Here is a 16,648-nt window from a genome sequence, read left to right as displayed (position 1 = left end):
TAAGGCCATACCACCCACATGTTTTATGTGTAGGTCATTTAGCTCACAACTGTTTGGAGTATAAATGGTTGATGATAAACCAAAAAAATTGATGTGTATTTGGATGCATTAGTTGGTTATTTGTGTTTCTTGGTATTAATTACAGTAGAAACATGTGCTACTACTATTGTGGAGTCTTTTGTTGCTCTAACAGAGCAAGTGCAGGTGTTAACAGGCAAAAACTCTCACCAAAAACAGGACCATGAGAAACTCCTTAGTAGATCTGAGGTTTTAGAAGCCATTCAGTTTCAATCACAGTCTGTGTGTGGGAAAAATAAAGCAGAGTTCGGGATATCTTATGTAAGTCTGCAGGCTCTCATGGCCATTGTCACTATAGTTAAAATCTTCTGAGTAATTAGGCCGTGTCATATTTCCTCTAAAATAATTGATGTTTCGACCTCTCTGCTGGGATCTGTTCTAACAGTAGTGGACACCGGAAGATCCTGGGGAAGATCCCAGCAGAGGGGTCGAAACATTGATTATTTTAGAGGAAATATGATGTGGCCTAATAACCCAGAAGATTTTAACTTCAGGATATCTTCTTCTTTCGAGCCAGCTAACAACAAAAAACTTCTCAGTATTCATAGCTGATATTACAGCTGCTGCTGCAATGAATGGTTGGTCAGACGTAACCGTTTGTGTGACTAATTTGTGTTTAACAGGGCACTTTCTTTCAAATGTAATGAGTCAGTGGGAGTCTTTTCAGACAGGATTCACAAAGTCAATGTGCAGATGCTTTTGCCTACCCAGAATGTTGAGGCCAGTAAGTTGTTATTACTTGATGCAGAAAACAGAGTGTCAGGCATTTTCTTGCATGGAATATCTACAGAAATTTGAGATTTCTAATGATTTAATAGCAGCTCTTAGAATTGCAGTGCAGTTGAAAGAGATAGATTTTGCCACAAAGCAACAGGCAGATCTCTGTGTATTTTCTTCGGAGGTCAAATGTTACATGTGTGGATGCAAGGGCCTTATATGGAAACAGTGTCGGCAACCAGAGCATTACTCATGTGGGAAAGTGTGAGCCATCGAGCATTGGATTGTCAGAACACTGAAAAATGGGAAACATCATCAGCAGAAGCAGCCATTAAGCTCAAATGGGAATGCTTCAACTGTCAGAAAGAAGTCCCTATAGACTGTAACACTGCACAAGTTAGTACACAGATGGAATGCTGCTTAGTGGGGTTAGTGAGCAGCGTGGAACAAAGGTTTCTTATCAACAAGGAGGCGCCTATATCTGTTCTCAGTCTGGATGTAGTAAGCAGGAGGAGATGTGGGCAGTCATGATATAACTTATGTGAGGTTGCTGATAACAGTGTTGAGTCATCAAGTATGATGGTACTTGATTTTACTATTGAGAAAACTAAGTTTACTGAACGTATGGAAGTTTTGCCATTCATGAGCAGAGGATATTCAGTGGTTTTCGAGCTAGATTTTCTTGACATACATCATGCTGGGATTGATCTTCAGCAACACACACTTAGAGCTCAGTAAAACTTTGTTTCAGTTGAGGGGGACAGTTGCAAACAAAGCAATGTTGCAAGGTCCACCTGTCATGAAGGCAATGTCAGGTAAACTGCAGATGAGTTCATTAAAGATTAATCAACAGGGTAAAACACCGACAGGTACAGGAAAAGTATTGTGGGTTTCAGTGGGTACCAATTTGCCTTGTGGGACTTTGTATGTGGTTGAGCCACTCTCAAGCAATGAAGAGTTGGATGTTTCACATTGTTTTGTGTGCAGAAGCACAGTGTGCACAAGTATTATTAATGGAGAATTTATGGCTCCAGTTAGCATAGATAACTTTGGTGGAGGTGAAGTTAGCCTATCAAAGGGTATAATAATAATAAATAGTCACTCTGGAAGTACTGGGGGAAGAAGACTTCATTAGATTGAGTTTAGGTATAATAAATAAGCAAACCACCGACACAGCAGTATTACGCAAGAAAGTGGGTCACTTGAATGGCAGTGATCACACAGCTGTGGAGGAAGTATGGTTGAAGTTTAATGACTTTTTTTGCGCAGTTGGGTGTTAACCAGCAACTCTGATACATTGGTACCATGAGCCTACATGGGATGGTACATCAATTTAAAGGAAACTGTATCCCTTAGCGATCCATTTACAGCCATTAATTGAGGTGTTCAAAGAACAGCAACCACAAGATGGGATCACAGAACTTAGTGACAGTCCCTGGAGCACGAATATGGTTATCGTGCCTAAGAAATTGTTAAATGGAATAAAGAAATTAGGTTTTGCCGATCACAGATGCTTATCCAGTCCCTAGCATTACAGAAATGTTGGACTGCATTGATTGACTGTTCCATCTGTTCTTGGTGGAATATTTTATACATTATGAATGAAACACATGTAACACTGGTGTAATATTCTACAGTATTTATTACGTTACACAAACCAGTTTTCAGCTGTTACACCATCTTCAGTTACAAAGATAAGTACATGTTGTTGTTGTTGTTGTTGTTGTTGTTGTGGTCTTCAGTCATGAGACTGGTTTGATGCAGCTCTCCATGCTACCCTATCCTGTGCAAGCTTCTTCATCTCCCAGTACTTACTGCAACCCACATCCTTCTGAATCTGCTTAGTGTATTCATCTCTTGGTCTCCCTCTACGATTTTTACCCTCCACGCTGCCCTCCAATGCTAAATTTGTGATCCCTTGATTCCTCAGAACATGTCCTACTAACCGGTCCCTTCTTTTTGTCAAGTTGTGCCACATATTCCTCTTCTCCCCAATTCTATTCAATATTTCATCATTAGTTATGTGATCTACCCATCTAATCTTCAGCATTCTTCTGTAGCACCACATTTCGAAAGCTTCTATTCTCTTCTTGTCCAAACTATTTATCGTCCATGTTTCACTTCCATACATGGCTACACTCCATACAAATACTTTCAGAAACGACTTCCTGACACTTAAATCTATACTCGATGTTACCAAATTTCTCTTCTTCAGAAACGCTTTCCTTGCCATTGCCAGTCTACATTTTATATCTTCTCTACTTCGACCATCATCAGTTATTTTGCTCCCCAAATAACAAAACTCCTTTACTACTTTAAGTGCCTCATTTCCTAATCTAATTCCCTCAGCATCACCTGACTTAATTCGACTACATTCCACTATCCTTGTTTTGCTTTTGTTGATGTTCATCTTATATTCTCCTTTCAAGACACTGTCCATTCCGTTCAACTGTTCTTCCAAGTCCTTTGCTGTCTCTGATAGAATTACAATGTCATCGGCAAACCTCAAAGTTTTTATTTCTTCTCCATGGATTTTAATACCTACTCCGAATTTTTCTTTTGTTTCCTTTACTGCTTGCTCAATATACAGATTGAATAACATCGGGGAGAGGCTACAACCCTGTCTCACTCCCTTCCCAACCACAGCTTCCCTTTAATGCCCCTCGAGTCTTATAACTGCCATCTGGTTTCTGTACAAATTGTAAATAGCCTTTCGCTCCCTGTATTTTACCCCTGCCACCTTTAGAATTTGAAAGAGAGTATTCCAGTCAACATTGTCAAAAGCTTTCTCTAACTCTACAAATGCTAGAAACGTAGGTTTGACTTTACTTAATCTTTCTTCTAAGATAAGTTGTAAGGTCAGTATTGCCTCACATGTTCCAATATTTCTACAGAATCCAAACTGATCTTCCCCGAGGTCGGCTTCTACCAGCTTTTCCATTCGTCTGTAAAGAATTCGCCTTAGTATTTTGCAGCCGTGACTTATTAAACTGATAGTTCGGTAATTTTCACATCTGTCAACACCTGCTTTCTTTGGGATTGGAATTATTATATTCTTCTTGAAGTCTGAGGGTATTTCGCCTTTCTCATACATCTTGCTCACCAGTTGGTAGAGTTTTGTCAGGACTGGCTCTCCCAAGGCCATCAGTAGTTCTAATGGAATGTTGTCTACTCCCGGGGCCTTGTTTCGACTCAGGTCTTTCAGTGCCCTGTCAAACTCTTCACGTAGTATCATATCTCCCATTTCATCTTCATCTACATCATCTTCTATTTCCATAATATTGTCCTTAAGTACATCGCCCTTGTATAGACCCTCTATGTACTCCTTCCACCTTTCTGCTTTCCCTTCTTTGCTTAGAACTGGGTTGCCATCTGAGCTCTTGATATTCATACAAGTGGTTCTCTTTTCTCCAAAGGTCTCTTTAATTTTCCTGCAGGCAATATCTATCTTACCCCTAGTGAGATAAGCCTCTACATCCTTACATTTGTCCTCTAGCCATCCCTGCTTAGCCATTTTGCACTTCCTGTCGATCTCATTTTTGAGATGTCTGTATTCCTTTTTGCCTGCTTCATTTACTGCATTTTTATATTTTCTCCTTTCGTCAGTTAAGTTCAATATTTCTTCTGTGACCCAAGGGGTTCTACTAGCCCTCATCTTTTTACCTACTTGATCCTCTGCTGCCTTCACTACTTCATCCCTCAGAGCTCCCCATTCTTCTTCTACTGTACTTCTTTCCCCCATTCCTGTCAATTGTTCCCTTATGCTCTCCCTGAAACTCTGTACAACCTCTGGTTCTTTCAGTTTATCCTGATCCCATCTCCTTAAATTCCCACCTTTTTGCAGTTTCTTCAGTTTTAAGCTACAGTTCATAACCAATAGATTGTGGTCAGAGTCCACATCTGCCCCTGGAAATGTCTTACAATTTAAAACCTGGTTCCTAAATCTGTCTTACAATTATATAATCTATCTGATACCTTCTAGTATCTCCAGGATTCTTCCATGTATACAACCTTCTTTCATGATTCTTGAACCAAGTGTTAGCTATGATTAAGTTATGCTCTGTGCAAAATTCTACCAGGCCCTTCTTTCATTTCTTACCCCCAATCCATATTCACCTACTATGTTTCCTTCTCTCCCTTTTCCTACACTCGAATTCCAGTCACCAATGACTATCAAATTTTCGTCTCCCTTCACTACCTGAATAATTTCTTTTATCTCATCATACATTTCTTCAATTTCTTCATCATCTGCAGAGCTAGTTGGCATATAAACTTGTACTACTGTAGTAGGCGTGGGCTTTGTGTCTATCTTGGCCACAATAATGCGTTGACTATGCTGTTTGTAGTAGCTTACCCGCACTCCTATTTTTTTTATTCATTATTAAACCTACTCCTGCATTACCCCTATTTGATTTTGTGTTTATAACCCTGTATTCACCTGACCAAAAGTCTTGTTCCTCCTGCCACCGGACTTCACTAATTCCCACTTTATCTAACTTTAACCTATCCATTTCCCTTTTTACATTTTCTAATCTATCTGCCCGGTTAAGGGATCTGACATTCCATGCTCCGATCCGTAGAATGCCAGTTTTCTTTTTCCTGATAACGACGTCCTCTTGAGTAGTCCCCGCCTGGAGATCCGAATGGGGGACTATTTTACCTCCGGAATATTTTACCCAAGAGGACGCCATCGTCATTTATCCATACAGTAAACCTGCATGCCCTCGGGAAAAATTACGGCCGTAGTTTCCCCTTGCTTTCAGCCATTCGCAGTACCAGCACAGCAAGGCCATTTTGTTTAATGTTGCAAGGCCGGGTCAGTCAATCATCCAGACTGTTGCCCCTGCAACGACTGAAAAGGCTGCTGCCCCTCTTCGGGAACCACACGTTTGTCTGACCTCTCAACAGATACCCCTCCATTGTGGTTGCACCTACGGTACGGCCATCTGTATCGCTGAGGCACGCAAGCCTCCCCACCAACGGCAAGGTCCATGGTTCATGGGGAAAGGATAAGTAGTTAGTTTGTTAGTTCAAAATTTTAAACTAATGCATCTACAGAGTATCTTCATTCCCAGAGAGCAAAAATATTAATGTTGGAACTAGAAATAAAACAAGAGGGATTATTTCATTGATTTCATTGTAAATGTGATGCAAGATTATTTAACTATGATAAAATATGTGACATATTAACTAATGAACTGTAGACAAATTACAACAGTTGTACAAAGAATAAAATATTTGAGCAATAAATTTTGGTAACATATTCCAAAGACATGGCTGAACAAAATAATCTTATCTCTAATAAGTCCTAAGTTACAAACAGATAAGGTATAATAGTGAAACTAACCAGGTGAACGAAGCAGCTGTGATGATACAAAGTATTTTTTTAACACAATAAGAGCAATTATAGTAACTGAAATACAGGAAAATGGGGCATGTGCACAAGAGGGGTAATTTACAATATGGCATGGATGAGATTATGAGTAGTTTCTGCTGCTGGAAGTGGCAAGTAAGGGAACCTTGTCTGGTCATTCAGTACTGAGCTTGGATTGACGGGCATGTGTTCACTAATTTCCAAAATTTCTAGATAGTTCATCTTCCTTCCTTTGTGGATGTGATGTAATACTTCATTTTTCACCTTGTAACTATGACCGTCTTTAAGCAGGTGTTCTGAAAAAGCAGAATCCCCTTTTCTATGTTTTTAACTTGTGTTGTGTCCTTTCATGCGGGTACATATCGCACTGCTAGATGGGTCTATATAGAATTTTCCACAGTTACAAGTAATTTTGTATATTCCACTCTTTTCCAAAGCTGGAGTGCTGTTTTTACCATTGAGCAAAATGTGGCCAACCGTGTTGTACACATAAAATGATGTTTTTGCATTCCTGGATTTAAGCTTTCCGGCTGCCTTTCATTCAATTATACATTGCCTAATGTCCAATCCCATGATGAAAACAACTTTGAAATGGAATTAAATACAACCAAAGAAATAGCATCAAACAATAGCTATCATCCTACCTTATGGACTTCAGAATGCATGAAAAGTAGAAAGAACAGGTATACTCTCTTCTTTACCTTAACCTTGACCCACCACCTTCAGAATGCAATAAATGGTGCACAATTAATTACTTAGGAAAAGTCTCATTGGATGTAACCTGAAAGCTTAAATCAAGGAAAGCAAAAACATCATTTTAAGTGCACAAAACAGCTAGACACTTTTAGGCCTCAAGCCAGTGGAAAACTAAACAGAAGTAGAACACTACAGAATCAAGTGGAGACCAGAACTTTTCAAGTGAAGAGCTCTAGAGTGATTCTGGACCCTTTTAGGCAAATTCTGGAAGAAGACAGACCTGCCTGTGGTAACAACTGGTATTTGATTGAGAAGTTGATTGATTCTATGGTGAACAGCCGCTACCATACTTTAACCTCTGAAGGAAGTTGTATTCCGAGAGGTTTGAATATGCTCCAGAGTAGGACTCTTAACTTCTGCCACTCAATTTACGGAACTGAGAATAGACAAGTGTATGAGTCACTATTCTTTGTGTCATGTGTGTTAATTTTTGAATAATCATGTTGAACTCTGAACTATTTTGAGCTCATGAATCTTTCATGCACTGTGATCACAAAATGGATTTCATTTTCGTGAGTCTTTGATGACTATTTATTTGGGGAGTTTGCTACTATTCTTGTACTGGTCTCAAAGTAATTTTACTGCATTTGATAAGCATATTTTCTGTCTGCATTTTAACTAAATATTGTAGGACCACTTCCCATTTATTTGAAATATCCTTTCTTGAATAAACATCATTCAATAAAATTCTCTGTTGTCTTCATCAATTACAGATGTTAGAATAGATGCCTTGTTATTCAATTATTCATATAACTTTTACTTTGTATTTCTCTGTATTTTATTAACTCACAATTCTAGCCAATTCATAGACTATTTGACTGCTGGATCACAGCCACAGGTTATTATTTGCAGCAAGTTAGACGCAGGGCATGAAAGCAGACGTGTGTGGCTTGACCCTATGACTACATTGAGCTGCTCTTTTTTAAACATAGCAATGCACAGAACAAATACCTAAAGCACGGGTAACCAAAAGTAAAGATGCAACTGATTTTCTTGTATAGGATGCTGTTTAGTAAGAGCTGCTACACAAACAGTAACTGTTAGGTATCATTGTAATTACCAGACACAGTTCCCTTATTCGCCACTTCTAACTGCAGATACTACTCATAATCCCATCCATATCATGTTGTAAATTACCCCTCTTACTCACATGCCCCATTGGATTGTAATACATATAGATTGTAATATATAGGAACTACATATTTGTTTTACCATGGACAGATATTCTGAAGTAATCCGCGAATATGTATTCGTGGGGAATCATTGCAGCAATTTTGCTTGTGAGAACCGACATTATTCAAGCCATGACATGTGTATGTTGATATCCAGAGAGGATCATGCTGTTGAATGTTCTAAAGCCATCATCATCATCAATAAACATACACTCCTGGAAATGGAAAAAAGAACACATTGACACCGGTGTGTCAGACCCACCATACTTGCTCCGGACACTGCGAGAGGGCTGTACAAGCAATGATCACACGCACGGCACAGCGGACACACCAGGAACCGCGGTGTTGGCCGTCGAATGGCGCTAGCTGCGCAGCATTTGTGCACCGCCGCCGTCAGTGTCAGCCAGTTTGCCGTGGCATACGGAGCTCCATCGCAGTCTTTAACACTGGTAGCATGCCGCGACAGCGTGGACGTGAACTGTATGTGCAGTTGACGGACTTTGAGCGAGGGCGTATAGTGGGCATGCGGGAGGCCGGGTGGACGTACCGCCGAATTGCTCAACACGTGGGGCGTGAGGTCTCCACAGTACATCGATGTTGTTGCCAGTGGTCGGCGGAAGGTGCACGTGCCCGTCGATCTGGGACCGGACCGCAGCGACGCACGGATGCACGCCAAGACCGTAGGATTCTACGCAGTGCCGTAGGGGACCGCACCGCCACTTCCCAGCAAATTAGGGACACTGTTGCTCCTGGGGTATCGGCGAGGACCATTCGCAACCGTCTCCATGAAGCTGGGCTACGGTCCCGCACACCGTTAGGCCGTCTTCCGCTCACGCCCCAACATCATGCAGCCCGCCTCCAGTGGTGTCGCGACAGGCGTGAATGGAGGGACGAATGGAGACGTGTCGTCTTCAGCGATGAGAGTCGCTTCTGCCTTGGTGCCAATGATGGTCGTATGCGTGTTTGGCGCCGTGCAGGTGAGCGCCACAATCAGGACTGCATACGACCGAGGCACACAGGGCCAACACTCAGCATCATGGTGTGGGGAGCGATCTCCCACACTGGCCGTACACCACTGGTGATCGTCGAGGGGACACTGAATAGTGCACGGTACATCCAAATCGTCATCGAACCCATCGTTCTACCATTCCTAGACCGGCAAGGGAACTTGCTGTTCCAACAGGACAATGCACGTCCGCATGTATCCCGTGCCACCCAACGTGCTCTAGAAGGTGTAAGTCAACTACCCTGGCCAGCAAGAGCTCCGGATCTGTCCCCCATTGAGCATGTTTGGGACTGGATGAAGCGTCGTCTCACGCGGTCTGCACGTCCAGCACGAACGCTGGTCCAACTGAGGCGCCAGGTGGAAATGGCATGGCAAGCCGTTCCACAGGACTACATCCAGCATCTCTACGATCGTCTCCATGGGAGAATAGCAGCCTGCATTGCTGCGAAAGGTGGCTATACACTGTACTAGTGCCGACATTGTGCATGCTCTGTTGCCTGTGTCTATGTGCCTGTGGTTCTGTCAGTGTGATCATGTGATGTATCTGACCCCAGGAATGTGTCAATAAAGTTTCCCCTTCCTGGGACAATGAATTCACGGTGTTCTTATTTCAATTTCCAGGAGTGTAATATGCCATGAGGTTCTGCCATAATGCCCCTGGGGTACACATGCTGAAAGCAAAGTATGTCTTATAATGAGTCGAACACACACTTCAGCACTGCTACAAAGTGTTCTCTGCCATCAGTCTTTTAATATGCTCACAACCATCACTGACACTGATCAGTGGGAAGTAGATGACAATCTACATTCTACTGACAACTTTACAGTCTAGCAACAACTAGCTGATTGTACAGGTCGCAAAAGGAAGTCACCAAAGTCAATGGTTAGCAGGTTGAACAGACACTAAATCTCCATATACTGCATTCAAAAATTATAAAATGATTCATAATGTGTGGGTCACATTATGATTGTAACTCACCAAGCCAATGAGGCATCCATTTCAGTCTCATTCCAGTCCATTTCAAAAAGAATAGGAACCCGCATGTATCAACAAACATGCAAATAGTTCATCTGCAATGGAACACTGATAAACACTCCTAACACTCAGTATGGATTCAGGTAAAAACTGTTGAAAATGGTTTTTGACAATACTCAGCATCTTTGAAGCAAAACCATCTGTTGATGCCCTAATGATTTACCTGAGCAAGGCATATGACTCTGTGTCTCACTGGATTCTAATAGAAATCTGTGGTGGTGTGGCATTCAAGATACAGAGCTCACTCTTCAGGGTGTATACGACCCGGGACAACCGGGAGATCCGGGAAAAACCTGGGAATTTTTTCATCCGGGAGAAAACCGGGAAAAACCCGAGAATTTTTTAGAATTCCGGGAATTTTTCGTTATTTTAGGTTTCAGTAAAATTTTTGTAATCTTGACTGGTAAGAATCGATACTCTAACAAAGGATATTACTCTATCCCGCTACTGCAGAATATTACAACAACAATAAAACGTGAACGAGAAAAAAATATGAAAATAAAACATAAATTGCAAAGAAAATGTGCCATATACAACAACAAAACACAATGCTCATACAAACGTTTGCCAACAGCAAAATGTGTCAAAGGCATTAGTAAGACTATGCAATGCTTCATAACAACAAAATGTCTCCGATGAGCGTGACGTCACAACTGTTTAACTATATTTAGATTCGTTATAGCAGTTACGAGCGGACTCACGCGCATGCGCAGTTGAGCGGCGGGGCAAACCAATGTATTTGACCCGAATGACAATTGCGGGGGGAGGAGGGTGCGGCAAATTCATAATCTTGAGAAGAAAAAAATCATATTTCACAAAGAGCCTAGCATCCAGCGCACGTTGGTCTACCGATTACTCACGATTTTGAAACGCATCCCTGTTGGTTTTTGAACACACTCTGTAAGTTGATTTCTGAATGAATCATAAGTTAATTTTTGAATGCGTGCCTAGTGTACGTGATGTCTGTCAGGGGAATCCTCGTCGCATCTAGAAATAAACTTTCCTGCAAGCAAAAGGAGACCGGGTTATACGAGCGGAGCGGAGTAAAGCCGAACGAGTGAACGCCAACCGCTGTCTGATTATGTGGTTGATTGGGTTTGGAATGATCACCTTTGTTATAATTACTTGCGAAATCCATAGAGTCAGACTACCAGAGTGGAAATTAATGACTAACAGGAATAACAGGTAAGAAAGATTACGTATTATCTTCTCGGTGTATCCAAGAAAATGAAATTTTGTCAGAAAATTTTTGGCCAGATCACTACACTAGTAAGGGCTAGTTGTACAGTCCCCGTGTAGCAGCTGCTTAACTTCTATTCTGGAAGTAGCGCAGAAAGTGGTTTGTACGAACATAACAACGCCTAACCGGAGAATAATCAGGGATAACTAAACCGGTGATTCTGGCAGGGTTAGTGAAGTTAACCAGCGACTAAATTTTGACAAAGGCAGGAATAGTTCCAGAATTAGTCATGACAAGATTGTTTGTTAGAACGAGGAAGCAGAAGAAACGGGGACATCACACCAATTAGGGAAGAATATGACGATTCCAAATTTAAGTAAAAATCTCGTACTACTACTTTTCGATCTCATGCTAGAGAAACTGGGGCGTATGAATGAACTGTGAAACTATTTTCTAATATTAAACTATTTGCTTGTAGAAGGCCTAATAGGCATTTTATGTTGGTCTTTGTCAATTATATTCTGTCGTGTTATAAAAATGACCATTTGTGCAAAAACAGTCTCGTTAATTTTGTGTGTGTTACAATTTCTGCAGTGTTAGAAAGACCTATTTTGTTTTATCTAGCAGACAGTGACAAAATAAACGTAATCAGATCGAGAAACCACACCAGTCATGTGTAGTACTTGTATTAACAGCTTATGCAGTATTAGACAACCATATTTCGGCCTCTTTTCTTTTATGACATAACGTAAGATCTTTTAATGTTTTACACATACGAACGTAAGGGCTTGCTACGTCATCGTAGCTGCCAAAGCGCGGTGGCGCCTGTTATCTGGCGCTCTCTGACGACTGCTGAAAGGAACCTATTTCTAACAGGTCGTGGGAAAATATTGCGAATGGTGGTTTGAAAAACGTTACTTTCAAAGCAAATTTCCTCTTTCGCAAGTGGAACTTTGTGTGAGAATGTACGATGAATTCCTTAAATCACAGAGCGTTTGATGATGAGCCGTTAGAAGTATTTCGAGCCCAGATCAGACAATCGTGTCGTTATTATGAGCAAATTGATGTAGTGCTACGGGAAGCTCTCGCTCCTCTGCGGTAGCTAATTTATCTGTGGAAAACTTTGAGAACAAGTCACTGGACTCGGCTAAAAATTTTACTGGCACATTTGTGTGATGTATCTTAAACTGTAACACGGGCAAGAAAAATCAACATTATATGTGAAAACTTAGCTTCTGTTGCAGCTTATTAACCTTAGGGACCAATGTTGTACGTGAAAGCTTTGCTTTTCTTGTAGGAACACTATGTATATTAATTTAAAACATTAACTTTTCCTGTTTGTGTAACCGTGCTACTTAACAGTGATGTTGCTATTAGCGGACTACATCGCGTGTCCTACGCTCTGAATATCCGCTGTCATCGGCTGGCGGGATCACGTGACATGAACAATGACTCGCTTACAAAAGCGTATCACAATCTCGATTACATGGTTCGGAAAGTAACATGCGGTGTTTGGTGGGATTCGAACTTATACTTTCGTGATACGAAAATATACAGCGTACATATTGCTGCCGGGAAATTCTACGCCCATATGTAAAAACGTAACCATTCAAAGAATTGATATGTTTTACAGTTCCGAGGGAAAATATACTGTCACTTAATAAAACAGAAAAAGTGTGTTTTCATCCGGGAGAAAGTGTATTTTTAACCGGGAAATCCGGGAATAATCTGGGAATTTTTTTTCGTTGTCCACGTATACACCCTGCTCTTACAGAATCTTATCTTGGCAACAGGAAGTAGAAGGTACACTTTAATGGCATGAGCTCTACATTCCTAGACATTTCAAGAGGTGTGCCTCAAGGTTTCATGTTGAGACCCCCATTGTTTATAATCTATATTGATGACCTACCTAGCATCATGCTATGTTAATCTGTTCTGTATGCTGATGGCACCACTTTCATTGTAACTAGAAATGATATAGAGGACCTAAAGGAACAAAGCAAAGTCAACCTAATAATTTCTAGTATCCAGTTTAAAGACAATGAATTAACTGAAAACCAGAATCGAAAATGTATTTTATAACAATGAAAACAATCAATATTTGACAAAATAATTTAATTGGGTAGATAAAAAACTCTCCTCGCCAAGCAGCTGCAGTAAACAAACACACACACACACACACACACACACACACACACACACACACACACACACACACAAATAATTCGGCAAGCTTTCAGAGCCAGTGGCTCCTCCTTCAGGCAGAAGGTTTGAAGAGGAAGGAAGATGGGTGAAGCAGAAGGACTGGAGACGTCTAGATTTCGAGAAAGTCACCCAGAACTGCAGGTCACGGGAGACTTACCGGATGGGATGAGAAGGAAAGACTGATTGTTGCGGACTGCATTGGACAAGATTTGAAAACCTCAGAGCTTGAAGCTGGAAGACAGGGTAACATACAAGGCAGAGATTAGCATGAGTTAATAAGAGTGAAAAGCTAAGTGCATTGTACATAACAGAGGTGGGAGAGGGCAGTAAAAAATAGACAGATAAGACGATGAAAGATGTATAAAACTGAGTACTATGTATTTTTTCATTTATGAAATACCAACAACAACTGTAATTCTTTCAAAGTTCTGGGTGTACACTTGCATTCCAAATTGACTTGCACCACCACACAGATTCTATATGCACTAAATTATCAAAAGTCATATATGTGTTAGATAAGCTTAAAGCATGTGTGAGTGAAAAAATTATCCTTAGTTCTTATCACACAGTTTTCCAGAGCAACATAACTTATGCATACTGCTTTGAGGCAGCTCCACTGGGACAAAAAGAGTTTTTATGTGGCAGAAAAAGACTATCAGATGTGTAGTCAGTGTTTTCAAAACAACATATCTTGTAGACTACTTTTCAAGAAACTCTGCATCATGACAGTCCCTCATTATTTATACTTAGTCACCTAGTCTACATGAAAGAAAATCATGAGAGCAAAAAATTAAGGCAATCTTTTCATTGTCACAATACATATCACAAAGAAAAGATTGACCAACCTTTTACAAGACTAAGCAAGATTCACAATAGCTATACATACTTTGGAGTAAAACTGTTCAATGCATTTCCGCCAGAAGAATATATTACCTCATTAAAAACCTTCAGAATTGTTCTACAAAACTGGCTTAAGAAGAAGGCTTTCTATGCCATAAAGAAATTTTTACTATGCACAAGAAGATCTAAAATTTTTACTTATACTCATTGTGTGCACCTCTATGTGACTCAACTATTATTGAGCATATTGATATATATCATTCACGCTGTACAAATTTTTAACATCAACAGCATGCAAAACTCTTGAAGATGAAAACAAATAAATAAAGAAAAGAATAATAACAGACATTTTGGTTTGTAATGTAATTCAAAAACTGTTTGTGTTATTTAACTGCAAAATGTTATACTCATAATATCATTAAAAAAACCTGTACCCATCATATCAATCTCTCAAATGGTTTGTCCCACATCTTATTGTCCTATGCACAAAAAATTATGATAAAGGACCAATAAAGTGCATACCATTATCTGGATCTGTTGTTTGCACTTGGAGCTGACATTGAGTTTTTCAGTTCACACCATGTTTAAGGGGGTGAAGGAGTTTTTTTAACAATGAAAATCTTTAAAACAGCCCTACCTTCATGCAGATGAAGGGAGATGAAAGGAAAAAAAACAATAACAAATAAACCACTAAAACAAGATAATACACTAGTATATTACTGACAAATCACTGATAATCGTATAATTATGGCAATAATAAGCTGCTGCTTTTTTCCATTCTGAAGGTTGTGTCCAGGATCTACACTCTTTGGGATTATCATCCAGAATATGTGATGGTGTTGTTGACTGTACAGATATGTCAGATGAAACAGACTGTAGCTATTGCTCAAAAGGTCTAATACACTGTGGCATCGGAAAAGCTTGTATTTCTGCTGATAAAGTTTGTGACGGCAAAAAAGATTGCCCAAATGGGAGTGATGAACGTCATTGTTGTAAGTAGTTAGAAATAAATTCTATGCATAAATGTTCAGAAATTACTTTATTGTGTTGCGCAGTTCATGTAGTCCAAACTGCATTGTGCGGCTTAGTCTCGTAATTTACACTAGTCGTGTTTTTCATTTCAGTAACAGTTGCACCTAGCTTGTCTGTAGTTGAAACAACTCTTGCCTCCACAACACACTTGTCACACTATTTCTCAGAAGGTTATCTCCTACTCAAAGAAAAAGGGCAAACTGGAAAGCTGTGCACAGAAAATTTAAATACTACAGTCCCAGAGCCAAACAGACAAGCCACCCTAAATAATATTGCATCTTCAATGTGTCACCGACTGTCATATCAGTAAGTATTGACTTTCTCTGTGGAAAACTGTAGCCTATGTAGTGTACTAATAGAATTTTGAAAGAATCCAATCTAAAATTCTGCACAAACAGTTGATACGTTCCTGACATGTCACATAAGTAACATCAAAGGTTGTTGTTCACTGATAACCCATTTCACCAGGGCATCCTGTTGGCATGGAAATTCAGCATACATTTTGCTATGAGTTTGAAAAATTATGATCAACACTTTACCAAGATTTGTTCTGTAGTACATGATGTTTTCCATGTTTCATTCAGTGTTTGTAGTTGCAACATTTCCCAAAGCAGAAAACTTTGCAGGGGATTTAGATACAGACATACTGCTTCTACGATTAAAATAACATTTCCATGTTACTTGTTCATAACTTTCTGCAACAGAACCACTGACATCACAAAAAAAGAATGCAGTTTCTATGAACTTCCTTGAAGCTACAGAGAAAAAGAGGACTGAACAAGTGAAGAATGGCAGTAAAAATGTCAGAGGAAAGCATACTCAGATGTAGCCCCTAGTCAAATGACACACAAATGCATTACAAATAAGAAATGCCAAAAGTAGAAGCAACAGATATTTTTACACATCAGAAAATCAACAAAGTTAAGCTTTCCTGATAAATAAAAGTTATTGTCATACAAGCTGAAATTTTGGGCTGTGAAATTGCAGACACTATCCTAATTCCCTTCAGAAAACTTACGTGTTTCAACTTTGTATTTTTAAACCTCACTGATAAATGGAATGTAACAGTTCTTTTATTATTTCTGTAATTAATGTAATGGTATAGATCATATGACACAATAATAACACCACAGAATAAATTAATTGCAAAGGCAAAGGTCCCAAGTTCAAGTTCCAGTTCTGCACACAGTTTTGATGTGCCAGGAAGTTTCAAATTAACTGAATTATAAAATGAACACTTGTATCTTACTTC

At 39.9% G+C, this 16,648-nt stretch overlaps 1 protein-coding gene across 1 annotated transcript in view; it reads left to right on the top strand.

Moving 5' to 3' along the window:
* LOC124784992 (atrial natriuretic peptide-converting enzyme) overlaps positions 1-16,648 on the top strand; it is a 265,876-nt gene that overhangs the window by 226,269 nt on the left and 22,959 nt on the right. The window contains exons 7-8 of the mRNA XM_047254143.1: positions 15,150-15,356; positions 15,489-15,702. Coding sequence (XP_047110099.1) covers positions 15,150-15,356; positions 15,489-15,702 — 421 coding nt within the window. The remainder of the gene's footprint in view (positions 1-15,149; positions 15,357-15,488; positions 15,703-16,648) is intronic.

Source organism: Schistocerca piceifrons, chromosome 1, assembly GCF_021461385.2.
Source record: "Schistocerca piceifrons isolate TAMUIC-IGC-003096 chromosome 1, iqSchPice1.1, whole genome shotgun sequence".
Lineage (NCBI taxonomy): Eukaryota > Metazoa > Arthropoda > Insecta > Orthoptera > Acrididae > Schistocerca > Schistocerca piceifrons.
This window is presented reverse-complemented; position numbering and strand designations above follow the sequence as displayed.